The 24,377-nt window shown below is 33.7% G+C and overlaps 2 protein-coding genes across 14 annotated transcripts in view; one reads left to right on the forward strand and one right to left on the reverse strand.

Annotated features, from left to right (window-relative positions):
• TRMT1L (tRNA methyltransferase 1 like) overlaps positions 1-24,377 on the reverse strand; it is a 186,295-nt gene that overhangs the window by 74,423 nt on the left and 87,495 nt on the right. The gene's annotated exons all lie outside the window — the stretch shown is intronic.
• The window catches only part of SWT1 (SWT1 RNA endoribonuclease homolog), a 95,799-nt gene that overhangs the window by 31,806 nt on the left and 39,616 nt on the right, over positions 1-24,377 (forward strand). For 11 of the 13 annotated variants that reach the window (XR_010839757.1, XM_067029552.1, XM_067029529.1 and 8 more), the window contains 6 exons: positions 1,184-1,329; positions 3,175-3,338; positions 5,043-5,181; positions 9,209-9,357; positions 13,029-13,216; positions 16,115-16,246. Coding sequence is in view for 10 of the 13 variants with exons in the window: in XM_067029552.1 (XP_066885653.1) it covers positions 1,184-1,329; positions 3,175-3,338; positions 5,043-5,181; positions 9,209-9,357; positions 13,029-13,216; positions 16,115-16,246 (918 nt within the window). In the remaining 3 variants the exon portion in view is untranslated. The remainder of the gene's footprint in view (positions 1-1,183; positions 1,330-3,174; positions 3,339-5,042; positions 5,182-9,208; positions 9,358-13,028; positions 13,217-16,114; positions 16,247-24,377) is intronic. The other 2 variants (XR_010839758.1, XR_010839759.1) reach the window with 2 other exon arrangements.

Below are 24,377 nucleotides of genomic sequence, written 5' to 3' on the forward strand. Positions count from 1 at the left end.
CCCTTCTTCAGGTTCCCCCTTAACTTTCTATATGCTCTGGCCAGTCCTGAACAGTGCCTTCTGACATTTCAAGCCATAAAGGCTGTGGCTTTCTGTTGTAAGGGATTGATGAATTGGGGAATACCCTCAGGCAAAAAGATAGAAAATTGCAGCTCTTACCAGTGCAGCATCTGCTTCCTGAATGTAGATTCCCCTCCACCTTCTGCCTACATTTGATTGCCTTCCAGTGCCTTCAAATAGGGATTTTTGGCGTTGTCTTTTTTTGTTGCTTTTGGTCCAGATTTTCTAATTTTTGTTGTGGGAGGGTTAGTCTGACCAAGCTACTTCGCCATCAACAAAAGCTGGAAGCCTACTAGTTGCAAGAACAACAGTTTGGTAAACACAGATCTGATCATGTCATTTCCCTATTGAAGCCCTTAAATCTCTTTCCATTTATTAATGTTCTTTCCTTTCTCTGTAGCCACATAAACTGGTCTCATGCACTATGCTCTAATCATACTGGCTCTTTCAGCAAATAGCAAATTCACATCATTTGTCTTATGCTCACTCTAAGTAAATTTATAATTGCTTACCCTGTGTAAATTATTTATCTTATTATGGCTCTCTATATTTATCTTGGGATGATCATATTCTTGTGTTCAAGTCCATCTCCCACTTACTGGGTATAACTTTGGACAAGTTACTTAACTTTTTTATACCTCCATTTCTTTCTTTTTTTTTTTTTGGCCATGCCACATGGCTTGTGGGATCTTGGTTCCCTGACCAGGGATTGAACCCAGGCCCTCAGCAGTGAAAGCGTGGAGTCCTAACCAGTGGACCCCCAGGGACTTCCCATACACCTCAGTTTCTTATGTGTGAAACGGGGATAAAAATTAGTACCACTCCTACCTAAGAGGTTTGTTGTGAGAATTAAATGGATTGATATATATATATATAAAGTGCTTAGAACAGTGCCTGGTACCTGGGAAACATTCAATATATAATAATAATTATTATTCTCAAAAGCTCAGGTGATTTGATTCTAGTATATATTTATTTATCTTCTATATTAAAAAAATTGTTATTGTTTGTTAATATATATGCTGAGAATCACCAACCTCTGATTAGATTCCATGTGTCTTTAGTTGCCATGTGATTTATCTTATAAAAAATAAAATATTTTTTCCTCCTAACCCAACCTTAGGGATGATAGAAATTTAAGAAACAAAGGCCTAATAAGTGGTGTGAAGTCACTCAGTAAAGAAGAATTGAGTGCAGAATTATTAAACTTATCTCTGAACACAGTTGTATGTCATCAGCCTTGTATATCTAAACAACAATTGAAAGCAGGTAGTATTCTTACTACAAATAATTAGAAATATATCTTATTTTATGTACTAAGAATATTGATAACAGTTGGAATTAATAGTAAATTTTTATTTTGTACATTGAAAGTAACATTGTTTGGAGTATTTTCTGGCACAAATGGTAGAGATGAATGAATATTATAATGATAATCCAAGAGAAAATATAACATTATTGCCTTCTACATATCTTTTATAAATTAATTTGAATTTTTGTCTATTATACTCATACATTTTTATATATTTATAATCACTGTGTGCATCCTATTTTTTACCTGAGTATACCTTTTAAATTAATAGTAGCTACGGGAAATATTCATTTGAGGTAGAGAGAAATTTTTAGTTTATTTAAAAAATTAGTTCCATATTCATAACTTTCTATTAATACAGCAAAAACTCAGTAATAGAGAAACTTGAAGGACTCTAGTAATAATTTTTTAAAAAAATTTGAATGAATATTTAAGAAAGCTAAAGGCAATACTGCTGTTTCATCTCTTTTTTTCCACCAGAATAATCTGTTCTATGGCTTGATATATGTTGAACTATATTAAATCTTACATAATTTAAAAATACATCCCTCCATTTCTCTCTGTGGGAAAAATAATTATTGAAGTCTCTAAAAGCATTTGTATATGCTTCATGTATTCATATATCACATGCTACTTATTTGACCTTTTTGGTAATAAAATTTCTTTTCTCATAATATTCAAAATGGCATTTAGAGAGAGTAACAGAATATTCTAGTTTACGGTTTTTCAAGGGAAACATGCGTTTGGTTTGCCCATTATATTACTGTCATTTTAAATCCTTGGTTTGTATTTGTAGAGATAAGCCCCTTAATACATTGAATTTTGCCATAAAGAAATTGCAGTTGTTTGCAGGTATCAAAGTAGTAATTATATTGAAATAATATCATTTTAAATAATCAAAACTTATTTTAGAAGGGGAAGGCATAAAGGTGGTTAAGTCAGAGCTTTTAGTCTTTTCAAAACAATTTATTGATGTGAGTTGCGATTGGAAGAATATATTATCTTTGGAAGAAAACACATTTTGATCCATAGTTCTTGGTTTTCTATTATAAATAGATGCAAAGCATTATTTTAATTTTTACTTTTTATGAAAATAATAAAATTTAAATTTTGTTTAAAATATCACAGTCATTTCTCAAATTTCTATTTTAGTAAAAACATTTCGTCTCCTTTTGTCAAAAGATAAAACTTTTGCTAATGTGATATATTTATGTTGAGTCTAAAACAACTATACTAGAAATAAATGTTTCTAAATACTATTTTATTTTTAAAATTATTATTATTTTTTTTTTTTTTTTTTTTTTTTTTTTTGGTATGCGGGCCTCTCACTGCTGTGGCCTCTCCCGTTGCGGAGCACAGGCTCCGGACGCGCAGGCCTAGCGGCCATGGCTCACGGGCCCAGTCGCTCCGCGGCATGTGGGATCTTCCCGGACCAGGGCACGAACCCGTGTCCCCTGCATCGGCAGGCGGATTCTCAACCACTGCGCCACCAGGGAAGCCCTAAAATTATTTATTTAATTATTTATTTATTTATTTTTGGCCGTGCCACACGGCTTGCGGGAGTTCCTCAACCACGGATTGAACCCGGGCCCATGGCAAGTGAAAGCCTGGAATACTAACCGCTAGGCCACCAGGGAACTCCCATGAATACTGTTTTAAAAATAAAGTATTCATTTGTTTTTTAGGATCAAATACTAACTATATCCATTAAATATTTATTATTTATGACCAAATACTAATTATATATGTAAAATATTTACTATTAGTGTCCTAAATAAAGCCTGTAACTATTTGTTTTAAAGAAGCAACACCTTTAGAAAAGAGCTGTGAGGAGGAATCTACAAACTCTGGACTATGCATTCTACTTGAAAGCATTGTAACTGATCTTGAAAAATCTCTTGGAACAGCTTTATCTTCAATATTAGAAACAGAAATGAAAATTGCTTTTGGAAACCTTTGGATGGAGGTGATTATTTCAACTCTTAGTTGAAATTTTCCTTTTTTTTAAAAAAGAAGATGTTGGGGATAGGAGTTTATTTATTTATTTTTGCTGTGTTGGGTTTTTCTTCGTTTCTGCGCGAGGGCTTTCTCTAGTTGTGGCAAGCGGGGGCCACTCTTCATCGTGGTGCGCGGGCCTCTCACTATCGCAGCCTCTCTTGTTGCGGAGCACAGGCTCCAGACGTTCAGGCTCAGTAGTTGTGGCTCACGGGCCCAGTTGGCTCCGCAGCATGTGGGATCCTCCCAGACCAGGGCTCGAACCTGTGTCCCCTGCATTAGCAGGCAGATTCTCAACCACTGCGCCACCAGGGAAGCCCGAAAATTTCCTTTTTATTGCTAAAGATTTATTACCTTATTTAAAGAAATATTACTTATATATGATGTGTAAGCTTTATTATAATAATCTACATCACATTATATTTTTTTCTTGAAGTTTTTGGAATAACTCTTTGAAAGCTAAGTGTTGGGCATTTCCTAAAGATTAGGACTATATTTTATCATTCATTTTTTTGAATTTTATTTTATTTTTATAGAGCAGGTTCTTATTAGTTACCTATTTTATACATATTAGTGTATATATGTCAATCCCAATCTCCCAATTCACACCACCACCATCACCCCCAACCCCCCTCCCCCCCTTGGTGTCCATACATTTGTTCTCTACATCTTATCATTCATTTTTTTCAGTGAACAAATATTTATTGTGTGTCTACAGTGTATCAGACACATTGCCTCCATTGAGCTTAAATTGAATTCAGAAATCCTCTCATTTTAAGTTTATTTGAGTCAAAATGTCTAGTATAGGGAATGACCTTAGCAATATGTTTTCAGAAAGAGAAGTTAAATGTTGGCTTATGTCATGTAAATATGAGAATCAGAGTATAAATTTGATATTAGTAAAATATTTTGAATTTTCTTTAGATTCACATCTTTTCTGCAGTCAGTAAAACACCACATTTGGCAATAGTGGCCTTTTTAGTTTAATGTTTGTTTGCTATTCACATTTATCATTAGGAGAAACTTTGTTTCCCATAAATTGTATCTCTTCCCGATATTCAGTGAGATTCTAATATTTGCCAATGTGGCTTGATTATATTATCAAGCGTTGAACCAAGATGATGAAGAATGATCAGATTCTTCTAGGAAGGTTAACGTAAATTAGATTTCATAATAGAGTCTAGGAAAGTCATTGCATGTGAACGATTCAGAAAAGGATGTGCTGACATCTTGTAGTACTAAATGATCAATCTTCTTTGTAAACATGTCTTTACAAGAGTGTAGCAAGTGTCAATTACAGTTGACAATTTTTTTCTATATAGATTATTTTCTCTAGTTTTATGAAATAGATTGATTTCCTCATAGAAGTGACCTTGCTGAAAAGTAGATTGACAACTTTTGCTGATTAGCACTATGCTTCCTCTGATTAGAACTGTGTTTTATTTTTGCACACATAGTTTCTGAAGCTATAAGGATTAATACTAATATGAATTTTACAAAAGCAATTTGCAGTGGAGTTAGCATTTTAAGATTGTGATTGGCGTTTAATAAAACATCTTTTAGTTTAAAAAGAATTCAGCTATGTTTTGACTGGAAATATATGTAGGAATTCCTAAATAGGTACTTTTAAATAATAGGAATAATAAGTGAATCAATGATGCTATTTTTTTTCTAGGTGCTGTACTTGAAACCACCATGGACTCTAATACATTTATTACAGTGTTTTAGAAAACATTGGTTGGCTGTATTTGGATTAGTTATGGAAAAGAACTTGCTTTTAACTGTTGAGAGCCTATATGAAAATCTCTCTAAAGGTTTGAATCTTTTATCTTGTCTTTGGAAGTGTTGTATTAAAGTCAGACTAATAGATATACTCCATGGAATGTGAAGATGAATTAATAAGAGATTTGTCAATTTGTTCTTAACCATTTATACTTCTAATTTCTTAAGGAAATTTATGGCAGATGCAGTTCTAGAGCTTGTAACTGTTAATTGTATCATTGTTGTCCTGGATATTGTGAATATATAATTTTTAATAATGTTTGAAAACTTTTTAAAGTTTATTTAGGTATGCAAATAGAATTATGTGGATTTTTTTTCATTTCTCATCGTGTTTAACACACAAACTTTGACTACATTTCATGTACTAATTTAAAAAATAGTTTATCAAGGTTTCTATTTAAAATACATGGATAAGGAATAGGAAACCTTTGGCTTTGGTGCATAGTGAATTTTAGAACCAAGACTAGACTAAAATCAACAACTTAGTTGGTAGTTTGTTGGTTTTTTTTTTTTTTTTGCGGTACGCGGGCCTCTCATTGCTGTGGCCTGTCCCGTTGCAGAGCACAGGCTCCGGACGCGCAGGCTCAGCGGCCATGGCTCACCGGCCCAGCCGCTTCGCAGGATGTGGGATCTTCCCAGACCGGGGCACGAACCCGTGTCCCCTGCATCAGCAGGCAGACTCTCAACCACTGCACCACCAGGGAAGCCCCCAGTTGGTAGTTTTTAAACTATGTTGCACAGAACCTTCTTGAAGTGCCTCTGGAGTTGCCACAGATTGGAGGTGGAAAGGTTGATGGGGAACCTGATAATAGTGGGCCTTTAGCCCTCAACTCCAACTTTAGCCATTCAGCTTTCTTTTGTTTGTTTATATATAGAGATTCCATGTATGATTAAAAAAGAAAAAGTTTTTCTGCTAAGAAGCAAAAGATGTGAAAAGCACTGGTCTAATGTTATTAAAGTCTGTGTTTTATTGATATGATTAAGGAAACAAGACTTGAGAGGGTAAGTGATTTGTCCAAAGTGAACAACTAGATTTGTCTTGCTGTACTTTTAAAAAGCAAAGTATAACCATTATTAGGATGTTCAGTTGATTCTTGACTTTTCTTAAACTTCTCACATGAAGTGATCTATTCTGTTTATTATTTTATGTATTAGTTATATCCTGTCTACTTTTAAAAAAATAACTGATTATATGTGAGCCTTTACATGACCACCTGAGTACAGGAGGTTTTAAGTTAGGCTTTAAAGTACAAGAGACAGGTAATGAAGAATAAGATAGTTTTACTATAAAACATGTGAAAACAATTGAACACACTTGAACACAGATTTTGACACTAAGCTTCCTGGAAACTAAGATAAAACAAAAACATTCTATGGAGGGGTATGCCAGTTCTCTTTCTCCCCTCAAGTATAAACTCTTTGAAAATGTTGTATATCTTTAAAAACTTCCCCAGGGAATTTAAAGTGCCTAGTCAATACCTTATGACTTACATATGAATATCTATTTTTAAAAGCTGCTGATTTTTTAAAAAAGACACACTTTCCAGGCATTGATCTTTAACTATGGAAAATATTTATTGGGGTATTATTATGTAAGGAATATATATATATATATATATGGAATGACATACTGGACATGTCTCCAAAGCAGTTTTACAAGATATATAGAAACATTGTCCATATCTTTTACTAGAGGCATAATTTAGTTGGTTCTGTCAAAAGAGAAAGTCCATAAATCATCTTGAACAAGATTTTTTATTTCTTATCTTGAGCAAGATGAGTAGTAGCTTTTTCTGACTTTGTAGTCCCTATTAACTTTAACCTAAATAATTATTGATCTTATATAAGCATTAAATTATTTCAACTATATAGATTTTATGTTGTGTCTAGGTACTGAATTGATCATTGTTATTATACTTTTGCCCATAATCTTAGTAAATAATTCTTGTAAGACAGAAATCAAATGATTAATTCAAGGATGTAAGCCCTACCAAACATAGCCTACACTGGAGAAGCACCCTTGAGAGAAGTTGTTCCCAATTTCTTCTGAGGAGATTTACCTACATTCTGTCTTCTGTAGCATCTCTCATCTCATCTTTTCCCACAGGAATTTAAACTAGTCATTGATTTAAAAAATAACTAGAAGTGTTTTGTAAGGAGATAGGCTGGTTGTTTGCTTGATAAAAGGGAAGCCAGAAGCTTGGCTGTAACCATCACATTAGATTAGAATTTCTGAATTTGTGTAATTAATTATGAAAATCTATTTTTAATTTTCACTTAACCTTTCAGTATTTCACAAGCAAATACTTGTTGTGTAACTTACACAGAGAAACTCTTTATTTTTTTTAACTCATAGTGCCAGTGAAAACCCATGCCAGTGTTTCAGAATATAACAGAATTTCTGAAGCTGTGAGCATTAAAAGAAAACAAAATAGACACACTGTAGCATGGTTATTTTAAATGCCTTCGAAATCTATTACATAGTATTCTGTCTTAATAATAGAAATAATTTTTTTTCTGTTCTGAATTTTGGTGACATTAGAAAGTTATTCAACTTCATTGTTCATAACTTTTTTTTTTTTTTTTTTTTTTGCGGTACGCGGGCCTCTCACTGTTGTGGCCTCTCCCGTTGCGGAGCACAGGCTCGGGACGCGCAGGCTCAGCGGCCATGGCTCACGGGCCCAGCCGCTCCACGGCATGTGGGATCTTCCCAGACCGGGGCACGAACCTGTGTCCCCTGCATCGGCAGGCAGACACTCAACCACTGCGCCACCAGGGAAGCCCCTTTTGTTCATAACTTTTTGAATCTGAAATTATTGTCACCACTTCTCCCAGTTGGTTTGAGAATTTAATGTAGGCGATTTTAGTTCCTTGAGAGAAAATAGTTATATCTTTAAATTATTGCTTGTAGATTAACTCACTTTGCTAATTTATGGGGGAAAAGAATTCTACTAGGGTCTCTTGCCCGCAGCTCACTGTTACCCAAATTGCTTATTTTTCCACTGAGGTTATATTATGTCCAGGGAGAACACATTTTCAGTAAATCTAGTATTATATTTCATGTAATGAATTTTGAAGGTAAATCACTACATGATAACTGAGTTGATTATGAAAGGTTCTGCATATAATTTAAGTGCTTACCACCAAAATGTGACTCTATGATACCTCAACAGTAATATGTATACAAACCTCAGTTTTGAAAATCTGTAGTTTAACTCGTTTGGTGGGTATCTCTTTTCTGAAGAGTTTAATGTTCTTTCATTTTCTTTTACTTTTTAAAAATTGAAGTATAGTTGATTTACAATGTTGTCTTAGTTTCTGGTGTACAGCGGAGTGATTCAGTTTTATATATATATATATATATATATATATATATATATATATATATATATGCATATTCTTTTCCATTATGGTTTATTAAAGGGTATTGAATATAGTTTCCTGTGCTATACAGTAGGACCTTGTTGTTTGTCTATCTTATATATAGTATGTTGCACATTTTACTTTTACTTTGAAGTTGACCTTGTTGAGGGACATTCTGGAATCTGAATATAGTCTCGGTATCCAGGACCCACAAAGATAGCAAAATTCTCAATGCTCAGGTCCCTTATATAAAATGGTATAGTATTTGTGTATAACCTACGCACATTCTCCTGTATACTTTAAATCATCTCTAGATTATTTGTAATACCTATTACAATGTAAATGCTATGTAAATAGGTGCCAGTGCACAGCAAATTCAGGTTACACTTTTTGGAACTTGATGGAACTTTTTTTGCCAAATATTTTCGATCCATGGTTGATTGATCTATAGATGTGGAACTGGTGGATATGGAGGGCAGGCTGTACAGAATACCACAATCAACCCCAAAAACTTTGTCTAAAACTAAGTCTAATTGATGCTTTTTACACAGAGCGATAAATTAGGAGTGGCCTATAGGTGTAAATGTGTACACTTCTTAAATTCCATAATTATTATTAGATTGGTTTTCCAAAAACATTTTTGTGTTGTATACTCATTCTTACATATTTTTTTCCTTCTTAATTTTCTGTTACCAGCTAACAATGCTGTGGATTTTACAACAGTGAAATTGCTGCTTCAGGATTCTAAAAGTTTGCTACATGCTTTCAGTACAAGGTCAAATTATGATGGTATTCTTCCACAGGCCTTTGCTCAAGTAAACAACCTACTCCAAACATTTATAGAGGTAAGATACCTTTGGAATGCCACTTACAGTAGCTAATCACATACATTCTAAAAATGTATTGGGCAGACAACAGTAGGTAAAAGATTTTAACTTATTCTAACATGCTAAATGTAAATATTAAGTGAATTGAATGGTGAGTAAGCAATCCTTATTACAAGTTATAAAACATACATCCTCTTGTGAAAGCAGTGTCACAGCAGTTGTTGGGATTTTATATTATTTCATTTATGAATAGAAGAAAGCTATGCATTGTTACTGACTACTCATTTTTCAGTGCTTCTGAACAGTGGATCACAACATGCATCAAGATACTTTGAATTTTTTACACATGCAGATGCCAAGCCCCTCTCAAACTTTACTGAAAAAAAGCTTCTGTCAGTGGTGCCCAGTAATGTTTTTGTTCTTGTTTCATGTTTTATTTTGAAATAGTTTCAAACTTACAAAAAAATTACAAGAGTAATATAAAGAATTCTCATATATATGCTTTACCCCAATTTCCCAATGTTAATATTTTATTACATTTGCTTTATTGTTTTCCCTATCTACCTGTCTACTTATCTAACCAAAATATTTTTTCTGAACTATTTAAGAGTATGTTGCAGATATCATTCTCCTTTACCCCTAAATGTTTCCATATATATATATCCTAAAGAATAAGGATATGTTATGTAACTAGTATAAGTAATCAGAAAATTAATATTGACATAATTAATTATCTAACCTGAAGACCCTATTCAAACTTTGCCAATCGACCTACCAATTTTTTAACAAGTCTCCTCATGTGAGTCTTATGCAGTCCACCTAGCACTGATTGCCTTTTTTCCCCTTTAAAATAACTATGGGAGTTTTGTCCCTGTTAATACTGTATTTCTATAGTCTTCTAATTTCAAATCTAGAAAATTCTGGACAGTTTATATGCCCGAAATAACTCAAAAAACTCAGCATCACAATTACCAGATAAGTTATTAATGGTACTTTCATCTAGTATGTATATATCATATTCTTTTTTTTCTTTGAGTTATTGAATTGGCCAGGTTTTTCTCAATGACTTCTTCTGGTAACATAGGTCCCACTACTTACGAAGTAGTGAAAGGATTAGATGCTGTTAAACTTAGTCATAGTTGGTGAGGAAAGAACTTACTTGCTTAAGAGAGTATCTTATGGAGTAAAAGAAGCATCTTTTTGATAAACTCATAGGAAATATATGATAATTTTTGAGGAAAGAATTGATTTAAGGGGTGAATGATCTTTTGGTTTAAGATAACCAAAACATCGGTAGTTATATTTTTCTATGGCAAGTGTGACTTTTAGAACCTTTAGTAGGGAAGAATGGACCTGGAAATGTAGGAGTTGCAGCTTGAGTACTGTACTTGAATTGTGTAGGGGAAAATACATTATCCTTTTCCTTCACAGAACTGAGCCCTAAACCCCATCTTTACTGAAACAGACATGGTGAACAAGATGAAAAGTTCACGATACTCAAAGCCTTAGCAGTTTTTGAATTAAAATTATTGAGAACAAAAAAAATTAGGATTGACTGAGTAAAAATGTTAATGAATATCAAGATTCTTTCATCAATTGGAAACCTAGCAATGGGAGTTACTATGAAAATGTGATGTTAAAATTTAGTGTTGTTTATCACATAATGGTATGCCTATGATATATTGCCCCCTTTTAAAAATTTTGAATTATTATTTAGTAAGCTATTTCTTCTTGGATCCTGATTTTCCAGTTGTCACATTAGTAAGCTTCAAGAAGGCAAGTGGCAAACCAGTATCCTCATTAGTGCTTTTCCCTCAACACTTAGCATTAGTCTGATTGCTTGAAAGAACCTGTGTTGTTTCCACAGTTAGAGCTCTCAAGTGTTGCTTTATTTTCATGTTTGAAACAATTCATTGTCCAAGTCAGCCAGGAACATTGTGGTTTAGCTTGGGCTTTTAAAATACACTTTCAATAGGGTTTTGTTTTGTAGAATACAGTAGATTTGATATATGACCTGAATACTTAGTCATGTGTCACTAACATGAGCAACAAAAAGAAATAGATTACCTCCAGGAATAGGATATCTAAATATAGTAACTATAAAAAAAAAATCCCCCGTATCTGAATTTACCAAGTGTAGAAAATCTGGAAAAGAGAAATATTCATTATTTGTTTGCTTCTGAGAAACAAGAATGGAAAGTTAAGTAGCATCATTTTCCAGATTTTTATATAGATGGGGTGGAGAAAAGGATATATATTTTTTTCTTTTATAAGCCTTTTAACCACTATAAAAAAAAAGGCTTGCTCTTGCAGGAGATAGAATAATTAAAATAAGTCTTGTTAATAAACTTTAGACTTGTGTGCCTCAGACTTCTCAGGCTGACTAGTTGTGTTTTTACCTTCTGGTTATTTAACCTCTCTGAACCTTAATCCCTTCGTTTGTAAAAAGAGTGTAATAATCTCTGCCTCAGACCTTTCATGACAAATAAATTAATATTTGTAGAGCACTTAGTGCCTAGCACATAGTAAGTGCTATATAAGTGTTTGAAAAAGCAATCCATTTGCGTAGTTGTATACACTACTGTTTGAGAGCTGAGGAAAAGCACTATGTGGTGAGTAAACACATTTATTTGAGAACAAAATACATCTTTCCATTCATGTGTATTTATTACGTTCATAATTAATATAAACAGGCAATTTTCTTCCTGCCTCAAAAGAAATAAAAGGGAAATATTCTCTTTATAGTTGGAGAGAGATTATAACCCCATTCATAGACTACTGAAGTTCAAATTCTGTTTATGCCTCTTAGCATCTGTGTGACCTTGCATGAGTTACTTATCCTTTCTGTGCCTCAGTTATAAAATGTAGATAATCACAGCATCTGCTTCATAGAGTAATTGTGAGGATTAACTTTATATCTATATATAAAGTTATAAGAAAATTATAAGTAAAGTTCTTAGAAAATTCTTATACATGAGAAATGCTCAATAAATATTAACTGTTACAGTTTTGGAAATTTCCTTTCTTTAAAATTTGATAAACATGAAACTAATAAACCATGAATAATCCATGAAGCTAACCTTTGAAATCATACTTTTATCAACAATGGAAACCTAGAGACTTTAACTTCACAAAGAAGTTATAGTAGTGCCAAGTCAAAAAACCCAAGTTAAAATCATAGTTAAAGCTTTTTTTCCATTCTATCAGATATATTTTTCACCTAAGTTAATATTTTTCCCCAAGGTGATTTTTTTAAAAAATCACTTGAACCAGTAGTATCACTCTTTTACCTTGCTTAAAAATATGCTTAGATCTATTCTTAAATACTTTTAATTGGTCATGCTATTTACTGTACCTTCTCCTTCCATCAACTGCCAAACTTCTTAAAAGAGCAGTCTATAACAGTTGTTTCCATTTCGTTGCTCACTTACTTCTTCATCCCTTACAAGTAGAATTCTACTTCTATACTCTGTAATAAATAGGTTGGAAATATTGTTTGATATAAATGGAAAAGGAAATTGTTTTTAGCTCTGATGCTATTCTGGGAATATTCTGTACATAATCAAGGACAAAGAATAATCAGCACTTCCCAGAAAGCTAGAACATTTGTAAGCAACAATTAGCATTCCTTTTCTCTCACTTACTAGTGAAGGACTAGCTGCATATTATGTAATTCTTATTTTCCCCAGGTCAAGGCAAAACTTAAGCAAAATCCTTCAAAAAATACAGCGGGTAAAAGGCAAGAAGATAATTCTTTGATGAAATCTAATAACCAAGAAATCACCGTTTTCTCAGGTTCTCATCTTCCCCAACCCAACAGGCATCAAGAGATCTGGTCTATCCTAGAGAATGTTTGGATTACAATATATCAAAACAGGTACTAAATTTCCAAGAATTTTTGAGTTTTAGTGTTTTCCATCATTACTCTTATTCATTAAACAGTGTTTGGGTTGTGAGTTTAACAATATAGTTTGTACTAGATTATCTTAAAAGGACCTTTTGTCAAATTTGTACCCTTAGAAACAGTGATGCTTAACTAGGGGGTGCACATCACAATTATCTGGAGAGTTTAAAAAATATATATGCCTAGGATCTAAGAAGGGCTGATTCAGTAGGACTGAAGTGAAGCTGAACTAGTGCTTCTCTCCAGGTGATTCAGATGTGAAACCTTGATGAGAATCATTGCCTATATATGTCAAAACCAATGAGTAGTCACCAAGATTGGCTAAACGAATTAGGATACAAAGCCTTAATGAGATTTAAAATAATGTAAAGAAAACATCAGTCTGGATTAGGGAAAATTCATGTAAAATTTTTTAAAAGAAAGATAAATAGTTAAAATGGAGAAATACTTCTATTTCATACACATGAAGTATTATGGTCTTGGTAAAATGAAAAGATAGAGACCATTTGTGACTAGTCTTTAGGCTGCTGCTAGAGTAACTTAAAAAATAATTGAAAACAACTGGTTTTAAAGTAGGCCATGCTCCCTTCCATACTTTTCCCAAGCCCATAGTTTTTATATAATTAATACTTTAATCTTACTATATGCTTTGTAGTATGATTTTTGTCTCGAGGGCCCAGTTTGTTGTTTTGGATTAAGATCATTTATCTGTTCTAATTGTCTACAAGAGCAGCAAAGTAATATTAGCACTCCACTTAAACATCTATTCTCAATCAGTCATAGATTTGGGACCCATTTTTAGTCCTTGACAACAATTAAAAATTTTTTTCAAACAAATATATAGTCTTTTATCCTAAAGAGGTAACAATATCTGACATGTGAGATAAACATTTAAAATTTTGTATTTTCATATAAAGTAAAGGTTTTGTTTGTTTTGTCCAGTCTTAACGTATTTTTAATGTTGTGGCTTATCAGATATATTTGTTAGCAGAAAGTTGTATATGCCAGCAATGATCACTTTAAAAATAAAGTAGTTTAAAACAATATCTAAGATATTTTAATGTTCCTTTCATTTAGAAAACATTTGAGTACTTTATGTACCTTAGAACTGACCTATAACATACATACATTTGTGTTGGATGTTACAGAGTTCTTGGTAATTTCTGGATAATAGACTTTACATTATAGTACTTCAGTAAGTGAAAAATGCTTATATTATTTTATCGGTATATAGTTTTTTTCCTTTTTTTTTTTTTTTTTTTTTTTTTGCGGTATGCGGGCCTCTCACTGTTGTGGCCTCTCCCGTTGCGGAGCACAGGCTCCGGACGCGCAGGCCTAGCGGCCATGGCTCACGGGCTTAGTTGCTCCGCGGCATGTGGGATCTTCCCGGACCAGGGCACGAACCCGTGTCTCCTGCATCGGCAGGCGGATTCTCAACCACTGCGCCACCAGGGAAGCCCCGGTATATAGTTTTTAAAGCCTACTTCATTGTTTCCCATTCCTGGTTGTGTACCAGAGTCACTGTAGAACTTCTCAACATATTCATGCTTGAGCCTTTCACATAGAGATGCTCATTTGAAGATCTGGTAGGCCCTATGCACAATTTTTATAAAATAAAAATAATATTTTTTATAAAACTATTATTAGAGCACCTATGCACAACCTTAAAGAGGTTGGGGTTAGCAGCTGTAAGCTTTTATATATAGAATGGATAAACAAGAGTCTTGCGATATAGCACAGAGATCTATATTCAATATCCTATGATAAACCACAATGGAAAAGAATATAAAAAAGAATGTACGTATATGTATAACTGAATCACTTTGCTGTATAGCAGAAATTAACACAACATTGTAAATCAACTATATATACTTCAATTAAAAATAGTGAAAAATAAAATAAAATAACAGAAATTTATTCACTCACAGTTCTGTAAGCTAGAAAGTCTGAAATTCAGGTGTCTGCAGAGTTGGTTCTTTTAGGAGGTTCTGAGGGAGAATCTATTCCATGACTGTCTCCTAGCTTCTAGTAGCTGCCAGCAGTATTTGTAGATATATCACTCCACTCTCCGCCTTTGTCTTCGCATAGGGTAGTGCCCACCCTAATCCGGTATGACCTCATTTTAACTTAACTAATTACAAAGATCCTGTTTTAAATAAGGCCACATTCTGAGGTTGTGGGTGAACATGAATTTTGGGGGGGCACTGTTCAGCCCATACAGCATATGTTTTGATTTTTTATATGGTTGTTATTATTTGAGTACATTTTGTATACCTTAATTTTTCTGTTTCATAGATGGCATAAGCATCATTTTAATAGCTGTTTGGTCTTTCATCAGGTGGCTAATTTACTATTAACACTTTAAAAAACTATTGTTGAACATTTAGGTGATTACTAATTGTTACCCAGTTATGAATAATTATTAATATGTGATAGATTTCTAAAATTGGAATTACCAGAGTAAAGTGTATGAACACTTTTAACAACCAGTTTCAGCAAACTCTAAATCTGATGTCTGATTTTTTTTCTTCATCCTTAATACGGGAGTACTGTCAGTACTTATGTACCGACTTGAATATAAATTGATATTACTTCCCTTCCATCTCTTATGGCCTCTTAGAGTGAAACATTATTCACATAGCTTTTACAGTATTAGTTTAGATTAGACCTGTATAGTTGCTGATCCATATCTTTTGCATGAATGGTAGGCTGGACATTCACAAGTCACTGTCTTTTATTTCTAATTTAAATAGATTAGCATTATGAGAGATGAGGTATAAATATTACCTAATTTTATACATTAGAAATCAAAATACTTGAATTACACTAAATATGCATGTGTACCTATGAGCATTTTTTTCTCTATTTTAGCATGGATGTGTTTCAAAGATTGGGCTCAAATTCAGCTCTGATGTCTTCAAAAATAGCATCATTTGAAGAAGCATTTGTATATCTTCAAAAGTTAATGGAAGCTGTTAAGGTTATTCTTGAAGGAATTCAGAGGTAAATACTAACTAATTTTAAAGTTTATTACTTTCATCTTTCTTTTAAGTTTATCAGCTTTTTCAGAGTTGCTGGGAGTCTTCCAGCAAGTTTTATAAACTAATGGCTTTTAGATTTAACTTTTTTCCCTCCCTTGCAAAGAATCCCTATTTCTAATTTGGACCACATGAACGTTTCCACTTTTTTCCTTTCTAGGAAAAAATAGACCAGATTGTAAGCTTCATAAGGAACTTTATTTTCTTTATTGCATAACTGTACCTCCAAGAACAGTGCCTGACACATAATGGGCACTCAGTAATTACTTGTTGAATGAAAAATATGTGTTAAGGTAATTATCACTGCCCTTTAAAAACAAATATATGTTAATGTTTGTAAACATGGTTGATTTCATCCAATACAGTCTAACAGTACCACAAACTGAAAATGTTTGAGAAGCAACCTAGTTTTATAATGCTTTGAGACTTAATACATACGTGATTATTTTAAATATTTGTGACATATATAGAAAACATAGTTCCAGAAAGGTATGGAATGGACCATACCACCTTTGTAGCATGAAGTCAGATGTTTTCTTTTGTGGCACTGAAGAATACTAAACTTAGTCTTGCAATTTTTTCTTTATATACCAAAGTTTCTTGACCTGAATTGGCATGCAGCTTGCTGACAGAAGAATACTGTTCTTTATAAATTAAAAAAACACAATCAAAACTGATTTGATTTTAGCATGTCCAAGTTTTAAAAACTTGGATTTTTAAAACAACAGCAGCTTTTGGTTTTGTTTTCACTTCTCTTTAAGGGTTTTTGGAAACTTCATCTGGTTGTTAATGCACAAAGCATTTGTATCTCTTTTTGGATCACTTGGCTAATATGATTCTTAGAATAAAAAATTACCAGAGCTTTTTGCCACTCTTAAGTTACTAATGAATTGAAGATGTAACAGATCCCAAGACAAGTTAAGTATCATCTCTAAGTGCATGTAGTCTCTTTTTTTTAATTTAAGGCAATATTAAACAAGAGTAGCTCTATGAAAAAGAGATATTCAGTTCTGATGTTAGCTGTATAAAAGTTCTTGCACATGCTACATTGCATAAAAGCCATGCTTGACACATTACCTTTTCTACAGAAAGTAGGGATATTAGTCTGAATTCAGTTACTCAACAAATGTTTATTGAGCACTGCCTGTGCTTGGCATCATGCTAGCTCTGGGGAATCAAAGATAAATGAGATGCAAACTCTGACTCCAATGAGCTTGTAGAAATAGTGCAAACAGTCACATTGAAACAAATAATTGCAATAGAGAGTTATTGATATTTTAATAGGAATACAGGCAGTGGAGCCAGGGAGAGTCTGGGAAAAGATGAGACTGGATCGAGGTTGGAGGGGAATGTCTTATAGGCCACATAAAGCAGTTTCCACTTTATCCTGTAGGCTAATATTTCACACACCCAGAGCCATCAATTATGTGCCTTGACAGAAGTGTTTCTGGTCCAAAAAACTTAGGAAATATTGCATACTATATTACCTACTCAGAAAATCACTATACATCCATTAATAGCTTTTATAGACTTTGCTGTAGAGAAAGCTTCTTAATTTTAGAAGCTTTAAACATATTGTTCTCTGGACCCCACCCCAGAGATTCTGATGGAATTGGTCTGAGGGTGTGCCTAGCTATCAGGATTTTAAAAATTTCTCCAGGTGATTCTAATGTGTAGGCAGTGTTGAAAACCACTAGCCAGTATGCTTAACCACTTGTGCTCAGAGTGGGCACAGAACTAGCATCATCATCACCACCTGAAACTTGTTAAAAATGCAAATTCTCAAACTCTACCAGACCTCCTGAATCAGAAACTCTCGGGGTAGGGCCTTGCAGTCTGTGTCCTGCAGGTGATTCTGTGCACACCAAAGTCTGAGCACCATGGGCCTAAGTGGTGCTCAGCCCTGGTGGCCAATTCTAATCATCTGGGAGCTTAAAAAAAAAAGAGCAATGGCCAGGTGCTGCCTTAAACCTATTCAGTCTGATTCTCTGGGAGCGGGACCTGGGTGTATGCATTTTTATAAACTCCCCTGGTGAGTTTCCTGTGGAGTCATGGTTGAGAAGGTATAGCATGTACTGCTTTCATAAACTATATCTAAGGAAGTAAATACTTGAATTTTAAGGCTGATTCAGTTTTGTTAATCTTTCCTGTAAGTGTACATACCTCCAGGAGAAAGAAAATGTTAGTTGTTCTGCTACTTTTTATCATGTGACCTGGAGTAAATTGTCTTGAGCCTCAGTCTTCATTTATAAAAGAGGCATAATAATGCCTTCCCAGAGCTTTTCATAAAGTTACTGTGCCTTGAAAGTCGGGTGTTGGTATAACTAACCAAACCAACGATTCTCTGCTTATTTGTTGGGGAAGATAAGAGTTCTAGATCTTATCCCAGACTTTCTGAAATCACAGTATCTGTAGGTATTTTGTAGAGGAGGGAAGTTGTATTTTTAACAGGCTTTCCAAGAGATTTATATGCAGTTGGTGGGGGACCACAGTTAAAGAAATTAATCCAACCTCCTGTAATAAATATACTAGAACCTCTTGAGTTACCAGCAGAGGGCATTATGATAAAAAAGTTTGCCCGTTTAAGCATTCATTAATCAACGGAAACTACTAAAATTGCAAGTTTTTTTTAAAACCTTCAAACAGTGGACATTTGAAGAAAACGTAGTAAAAGTTAATACATATTGTTTCGTCAAGTGAATATGTGGTCTTAAAATCCTTTAAAAAACAGTCATGTTAAAGTAAGTTCAGTTAAAAAATTGGAGGTTGGCTAACTATGAGTGGATTTTTAAACGTTGAAAAATACACTCAAATTTGTAGTGACTACAAATTTATTAGTATTTTGGACGCTTACTAAAGTGAAATAGTTTCATTTAGTTTTGAGATGCATGCTCAGTGAATATATGTCAATTCTATTTCTTTTTATTATAGCAGATCGTTTATAGTGTTACATTAGGAATCAATAATAGATGACCTGTTAATCGGGTCCTTCAGTTAAAGAAGTGAATGAAAATGTGTTTGTTGAACTAAGAGTTTGGGCTTCTAGTTCCAGATCTTTCCCATTGTAGCTGACTTCTGGCATGTCATCCACCCTCTCTAAGCTACAGTTTCTTTCCTTAGTAAGTGAGAATACTCATCCCTTCTTCAATGATGTGTATGAAGATACTTTTTAAACTGTAACATATTTACAAGTGTTAGTCTTTATTTTCTCTTTAAAGCTGATATGTTAAATTTGAAATGTTTAAAAGTGTGTTATTTCAATTTTAGTAGGGGTCTAAACTAAACATGATTGTCGTAAGTTAAGATTGAAAATATTGATGTAACAGTTGTTCACACAGTTATACAATTAGGAGCAGAATACCTAATTTGGTAAAAGTTGAAAATGGGATGGGAATATTGCTGATTTCTATATTTCTGCACACTTTCTCCTTGGGTAGGAGAGTGAACTTATTTGCTATTGGTTTAGAGATTGCTTCTTTCTTATCTTTCCTTTTATACATATACAGGATTAATTTGAGCACTTTCGTTAATGGTTTTCTTATCTAAACACTAGCGAACTAGTCAGTACTCTTTCCATGTAAACAAAAGTGTTTTAAGATTTTATTTTTTAGGGCAGTACAATCTAGTCTCATATTATATTTCAGTGAAGTTATGTCTAGATTGATCAAGTTATTCTCAAGATCACAAAAACCTTTTGTTTAGTATATAAAGATTATAAAGCTTCATTTGGAGTGAAAAATTAATCGAAGAGTCATGGCAAATTCTAAAACTAAGAAAACTTCTACTTGTACATTAATCAAAAAACATTAAATGTCTTGTGCTTAGATTGGCATATCTACAAAGTTAACTAAACAGGTCATATAATCCAAATCTGAGGCATACTATAAATGTGTGCAGCTTCAACCTGAAAGATTATACTCACAACAACAATGAATGTATGTTTTTGTGAAGTAGATGATGAGCTGCCTGGTTTAGGAGCAGAGGAGAGGAAAGGGGGAGAGTGAGGGTAGGAAATTGTAGTCTGCCTACTTTTTATAATCATGTTTGTGTATTTCACCTTTATAAAATAAGGTTGAAATTATTAAAAAGAAAAAAACCCCAAATTGTAGCATTTGAATCCAAAACTATCACTAGACCATGCTTAAGTGTGTATATTCATTTTATCACTTGGTTTAATATGTAAAACTTTGTATTTCTGTGTCAATTTCATGAACTCTAGATTTCCAGCTCAAGAAGCCTTGGATGAAGTGGTTAAAATAATGAATGTTTTCTCAATTTCATATTTTGAATCTTATTGGGGAGTTATCAATAACTTGGCACATTTTGTGGGGGAGGGAACTTTTTTATATGAGGGGATATCTCAAGTTTAATTAATTAATTTTTATCTCTTAGGCTTAGATGATTTTTTTCTCTAGCTGTCATATTTGGTTTGATTATTTTTAAATATAGACTGAGTGCTAAATGGTGCCTTGGACACAATCATATTCTGGATGGACATTCGTGATCATAGTGTATGATTTTGGAAAATGAGACTTCTGCTTGAATTTAGGAAAGGAAGATGATTAATTTTTATCATCTTCAAATGCTTTTAGTAATCTTCAAAACCTTTGTAACCTCTGTTACATTCCTGTGGCTTTGGTTTGAAATACCTCATAGAGCTGGTTTTCTGAAACAAAACAATTATAATCACGAAACTGGGGATTTTTACGTGTGTGTGTTATTGACGTATATAAATTCTTATTAAGTCTCACAAGAAAGAATTTTCCTGTTACTCTCTTACCCCATTTTAACATAAGAACAAAACATATACTGGTATAACCATACATAATTCCTGGGGAAAGGAATCCTACAATCACAGCAGTTTTTTATATCTACTAATGATTTAGTAGCTTCAAAGAGTGTGGAGTTCGCATTTGAGAGAATATTAACTTAATATTGTATGTTTTGATAGCTGACCTCTTGAGGTTTTAGAAAGGTTATTTAGGAAAGGTCATCCTTTGGTTGACACAAAGATAACACTCTTTAGGCTGTTTTATAGATTAATTGTTGAAACAAAAGTTTTTATGAAAGATGTAGAAAATAAAGACCTTAAAATTAGTGGCTTTTCAGCATCTTGACTCATTGCAGTGTGCAAGATGTTCAGCCATTGATAAAAAATTTTCCTTGTCTAGATTGGAGAGGTTTATCCATGTTTAGGTCTGACCTACTTTCTTTGAGGCTTGGCCTTTCTACCCTCAGATAGACTTCACCTTCCCTCCCCCATTAGGGTTTCCACAGATATCACTGCACCTCTTTATCAGATTTTTCATATACCCCATGTCCTGTATATCAGTCACTATGTTGAGTAAGAGAAAATAATACAACCTTTTGTTTTAAAATGAAAAGGTTTCGTTGCTTCACCCTCCATGCCATCATTTTAGACCTTTTTCATAATTTATTTCATAATCAGCTCCCTAAGACTTTGACCACTTTTAGGGCAGGAACTTTGCTTACTTTTCTTCATTTTACTGTTCTATACCTAGATTTATACCTGTATGATGCATAGCAGATGGTTAAAAAAAAAAAAAAAGCGGGGGAGGGGTGTTGAATAGTTGAATGAGTCTTTTATAGTCTATCTGGTGGAGGGCAACTTCTTGGAGGGCTAAATGCTAATAGTACTACATTATGACATTAGATGAATAGGTAATATAGAGGTTCCAAAAAAGATACAGAAGAGAGAAGCACAAGCTATGAAAGGGTAAAGAATAAGAAAATCAGGAGGAAGGAGAAAGACTGGAACAAAGAGATTGAGGAGATAGAAAAGGTATTTATGTCTAGAACTGATGATGGAGCCTCCAGTAATTTGCCCAAATGGCTCTTGTGGTCCCATGTTATCCTTAATTGCTTAATTCTGATCTCTCTATATCAACTATCTAAATTAAGGTTAGTAGAAGGAAAGATGAGATGTAATGGAAGTGATTGAGACTTAAGGAATATAAGCAGGCGTTTCTTATATGAGACATATAATGTATATAAAATATAGACAGTAAAAACTTTTTATGGTATCTATATTACAGTTTGGTAAACACAGCTTGAACATAACATTTATATCAAATGTATGTAATACATAGTAAAATTTATATTAAATTAGCTGACAAAATATGTGGCATCCACATAATAATCTGACTGAATTATCCAACACAGCTGATATTTTTTTAACCTTCCTCTTTAATGCTACTGAAGGTAATAGATCACACATGACCTACTTTTTAGACTAACTAGATTTCATTTTATACATTTGAAGCTCTTATCTACGCTTCCTAGCATTTGTAATTCAAGAATAGGAAATAAGGACCTTTATTTTTATCCTATATGTCAGCGTTGTGATGCCAGTTATTTCTGCTACCCCTAAAGCATTTCTAAATGTTGGTGTTCTTTTGTTTTAGTCAGTAAAATCCAGTTTTGGTGATGGAATTAAATATTTCCCATCATAAACTTCTTGATCACACCAGAATCAAATAATCAAATGTAAATGAAGATTACTTCTTGAAGATAACAAATATTTTACTTTGTTTATAGAGTTGTTTTTATTTTAAATCAATACTTTAAAATTTTCCTTTTGTAGCTGGTTATTTCTGCCTAATGATTTATTGATCTGATAATTTAACTAAAATTCCCTGCTATTAAGTCACCCTAAGAAATGCTAAAACTACCAAACACTACATTTTTCAGAGAAGCAGATGGGAGGAATGACTGACTAAATCAGTGGGGTTAGACATCAGTAAAATAAATGAAATAGGGTGGGGGATCAAAGGTGCTCAACAAGGGCTATCATAATAACTTTAACTTAAATAATAAGTATATAATAAATACATGGATAAAGCCAGATGATCAGTTCTAATTCCTTCTTACCGAGTAGTTGTACAAAAGGTTTAACGTTAGAGTGTACCCTAGACTCTAGGATTAGTCTCATCTAGTTTGAGAAATATCTTCTTGTGCCTCTAAAGAACTTTTTTTTTGTGTGGTATACGGCCTCTCACTGTTGTGGCCTCTCCCATTGTGGAGCACGGGCTCCGGACATGCAGGCTCAGTGGCCATGGCTCACAGGCCTAGCTGCTCCGTGGCATGTGGGATCTTCCCGGACCGGGGCACGAACCCGTGTCCCCTGCATCGGCAGGCGGACTTTCAACCACTGCGCCACCACCCTGAAGAACTTTTAACACTATAGTAGACCAACCATCTGCCCATAGTGAGAAGTGATGCAATCAATGTTCTCAAGGCTGTTTCCAGTAATATAAAAGGTTGAGTCCAACTCAGGACAATGTTTTCTCCCTAGAAGATAACTCAGTAAACATTTATTATACGTCAGAAACCCCTGGAATTATGTTACATTTTGATGGTTCAATCCTTGTCAGTAAGGCATAATAAACCTTCAAGAATCAACATATACTTACCATTAGTAATAATGTAACGGGAACTATAAGTTGTAGATTTTCCAATTAATGTTTATTTTTTGCTAACATTAAGATAGATTATGTTTTGACAGCACATAGCTATATATTTTCCCCAACTTGATTGTTGAGCTAAGACAAATAAGTAAAATCATCAAAATTATATTTTTATATTAAAGATAGTAATTTATGCAGATTTTATTTAAACTCTTGATAACGTAGATGAAAAAGCGTGAGTACTTTTGTACAGCATTGGAGTGTAAGGTAGTATAAAGAATGTATCAGCCTTCTTTAAAAGGATTTGCGTCCATTTAGTAGGGTGACTCTATCCTAGAAAAAGTGAAATACTCAGATCTTTTGGGAGGTTACTAGCTACTGACTCTGAGCTAATACTAATCTCTGGGAACCTAAAAGTTCACTGTAGTTGGAGAAATGATCAGGGAAACAGATCTACCTTGATTAATAAGCAGTTTGTTTGGAAACTTGGAGAAAACAGAATTTGAGGATTGGTGACAGGAAAGTCTAGAGGAGAGATGTGTGGATGGGCATCTTGTAATGGGCACAGAGTATGAGGGTATTTGTGTCCCATGTGAATACTCATCAAAGACTACCCACTGTAGTGGAGACTCTCAGTAGTCAAATGGACAAGATCAGCTGTCCTGTGGA

This window comes from Kogia breviceps, chromosome 1, assembly GCF_026419965.1.
Source record: "Kogia breviceps isolate mKogBre1 chromosome 1, mKogBre1 haplotype 1, whole genome shotgun sequence".
NCBI lineage: Eukaryota > Metazoa > Chordata > Mammalia > Artiodactyla > Physeteridae > Kogia > Kogia breviceps.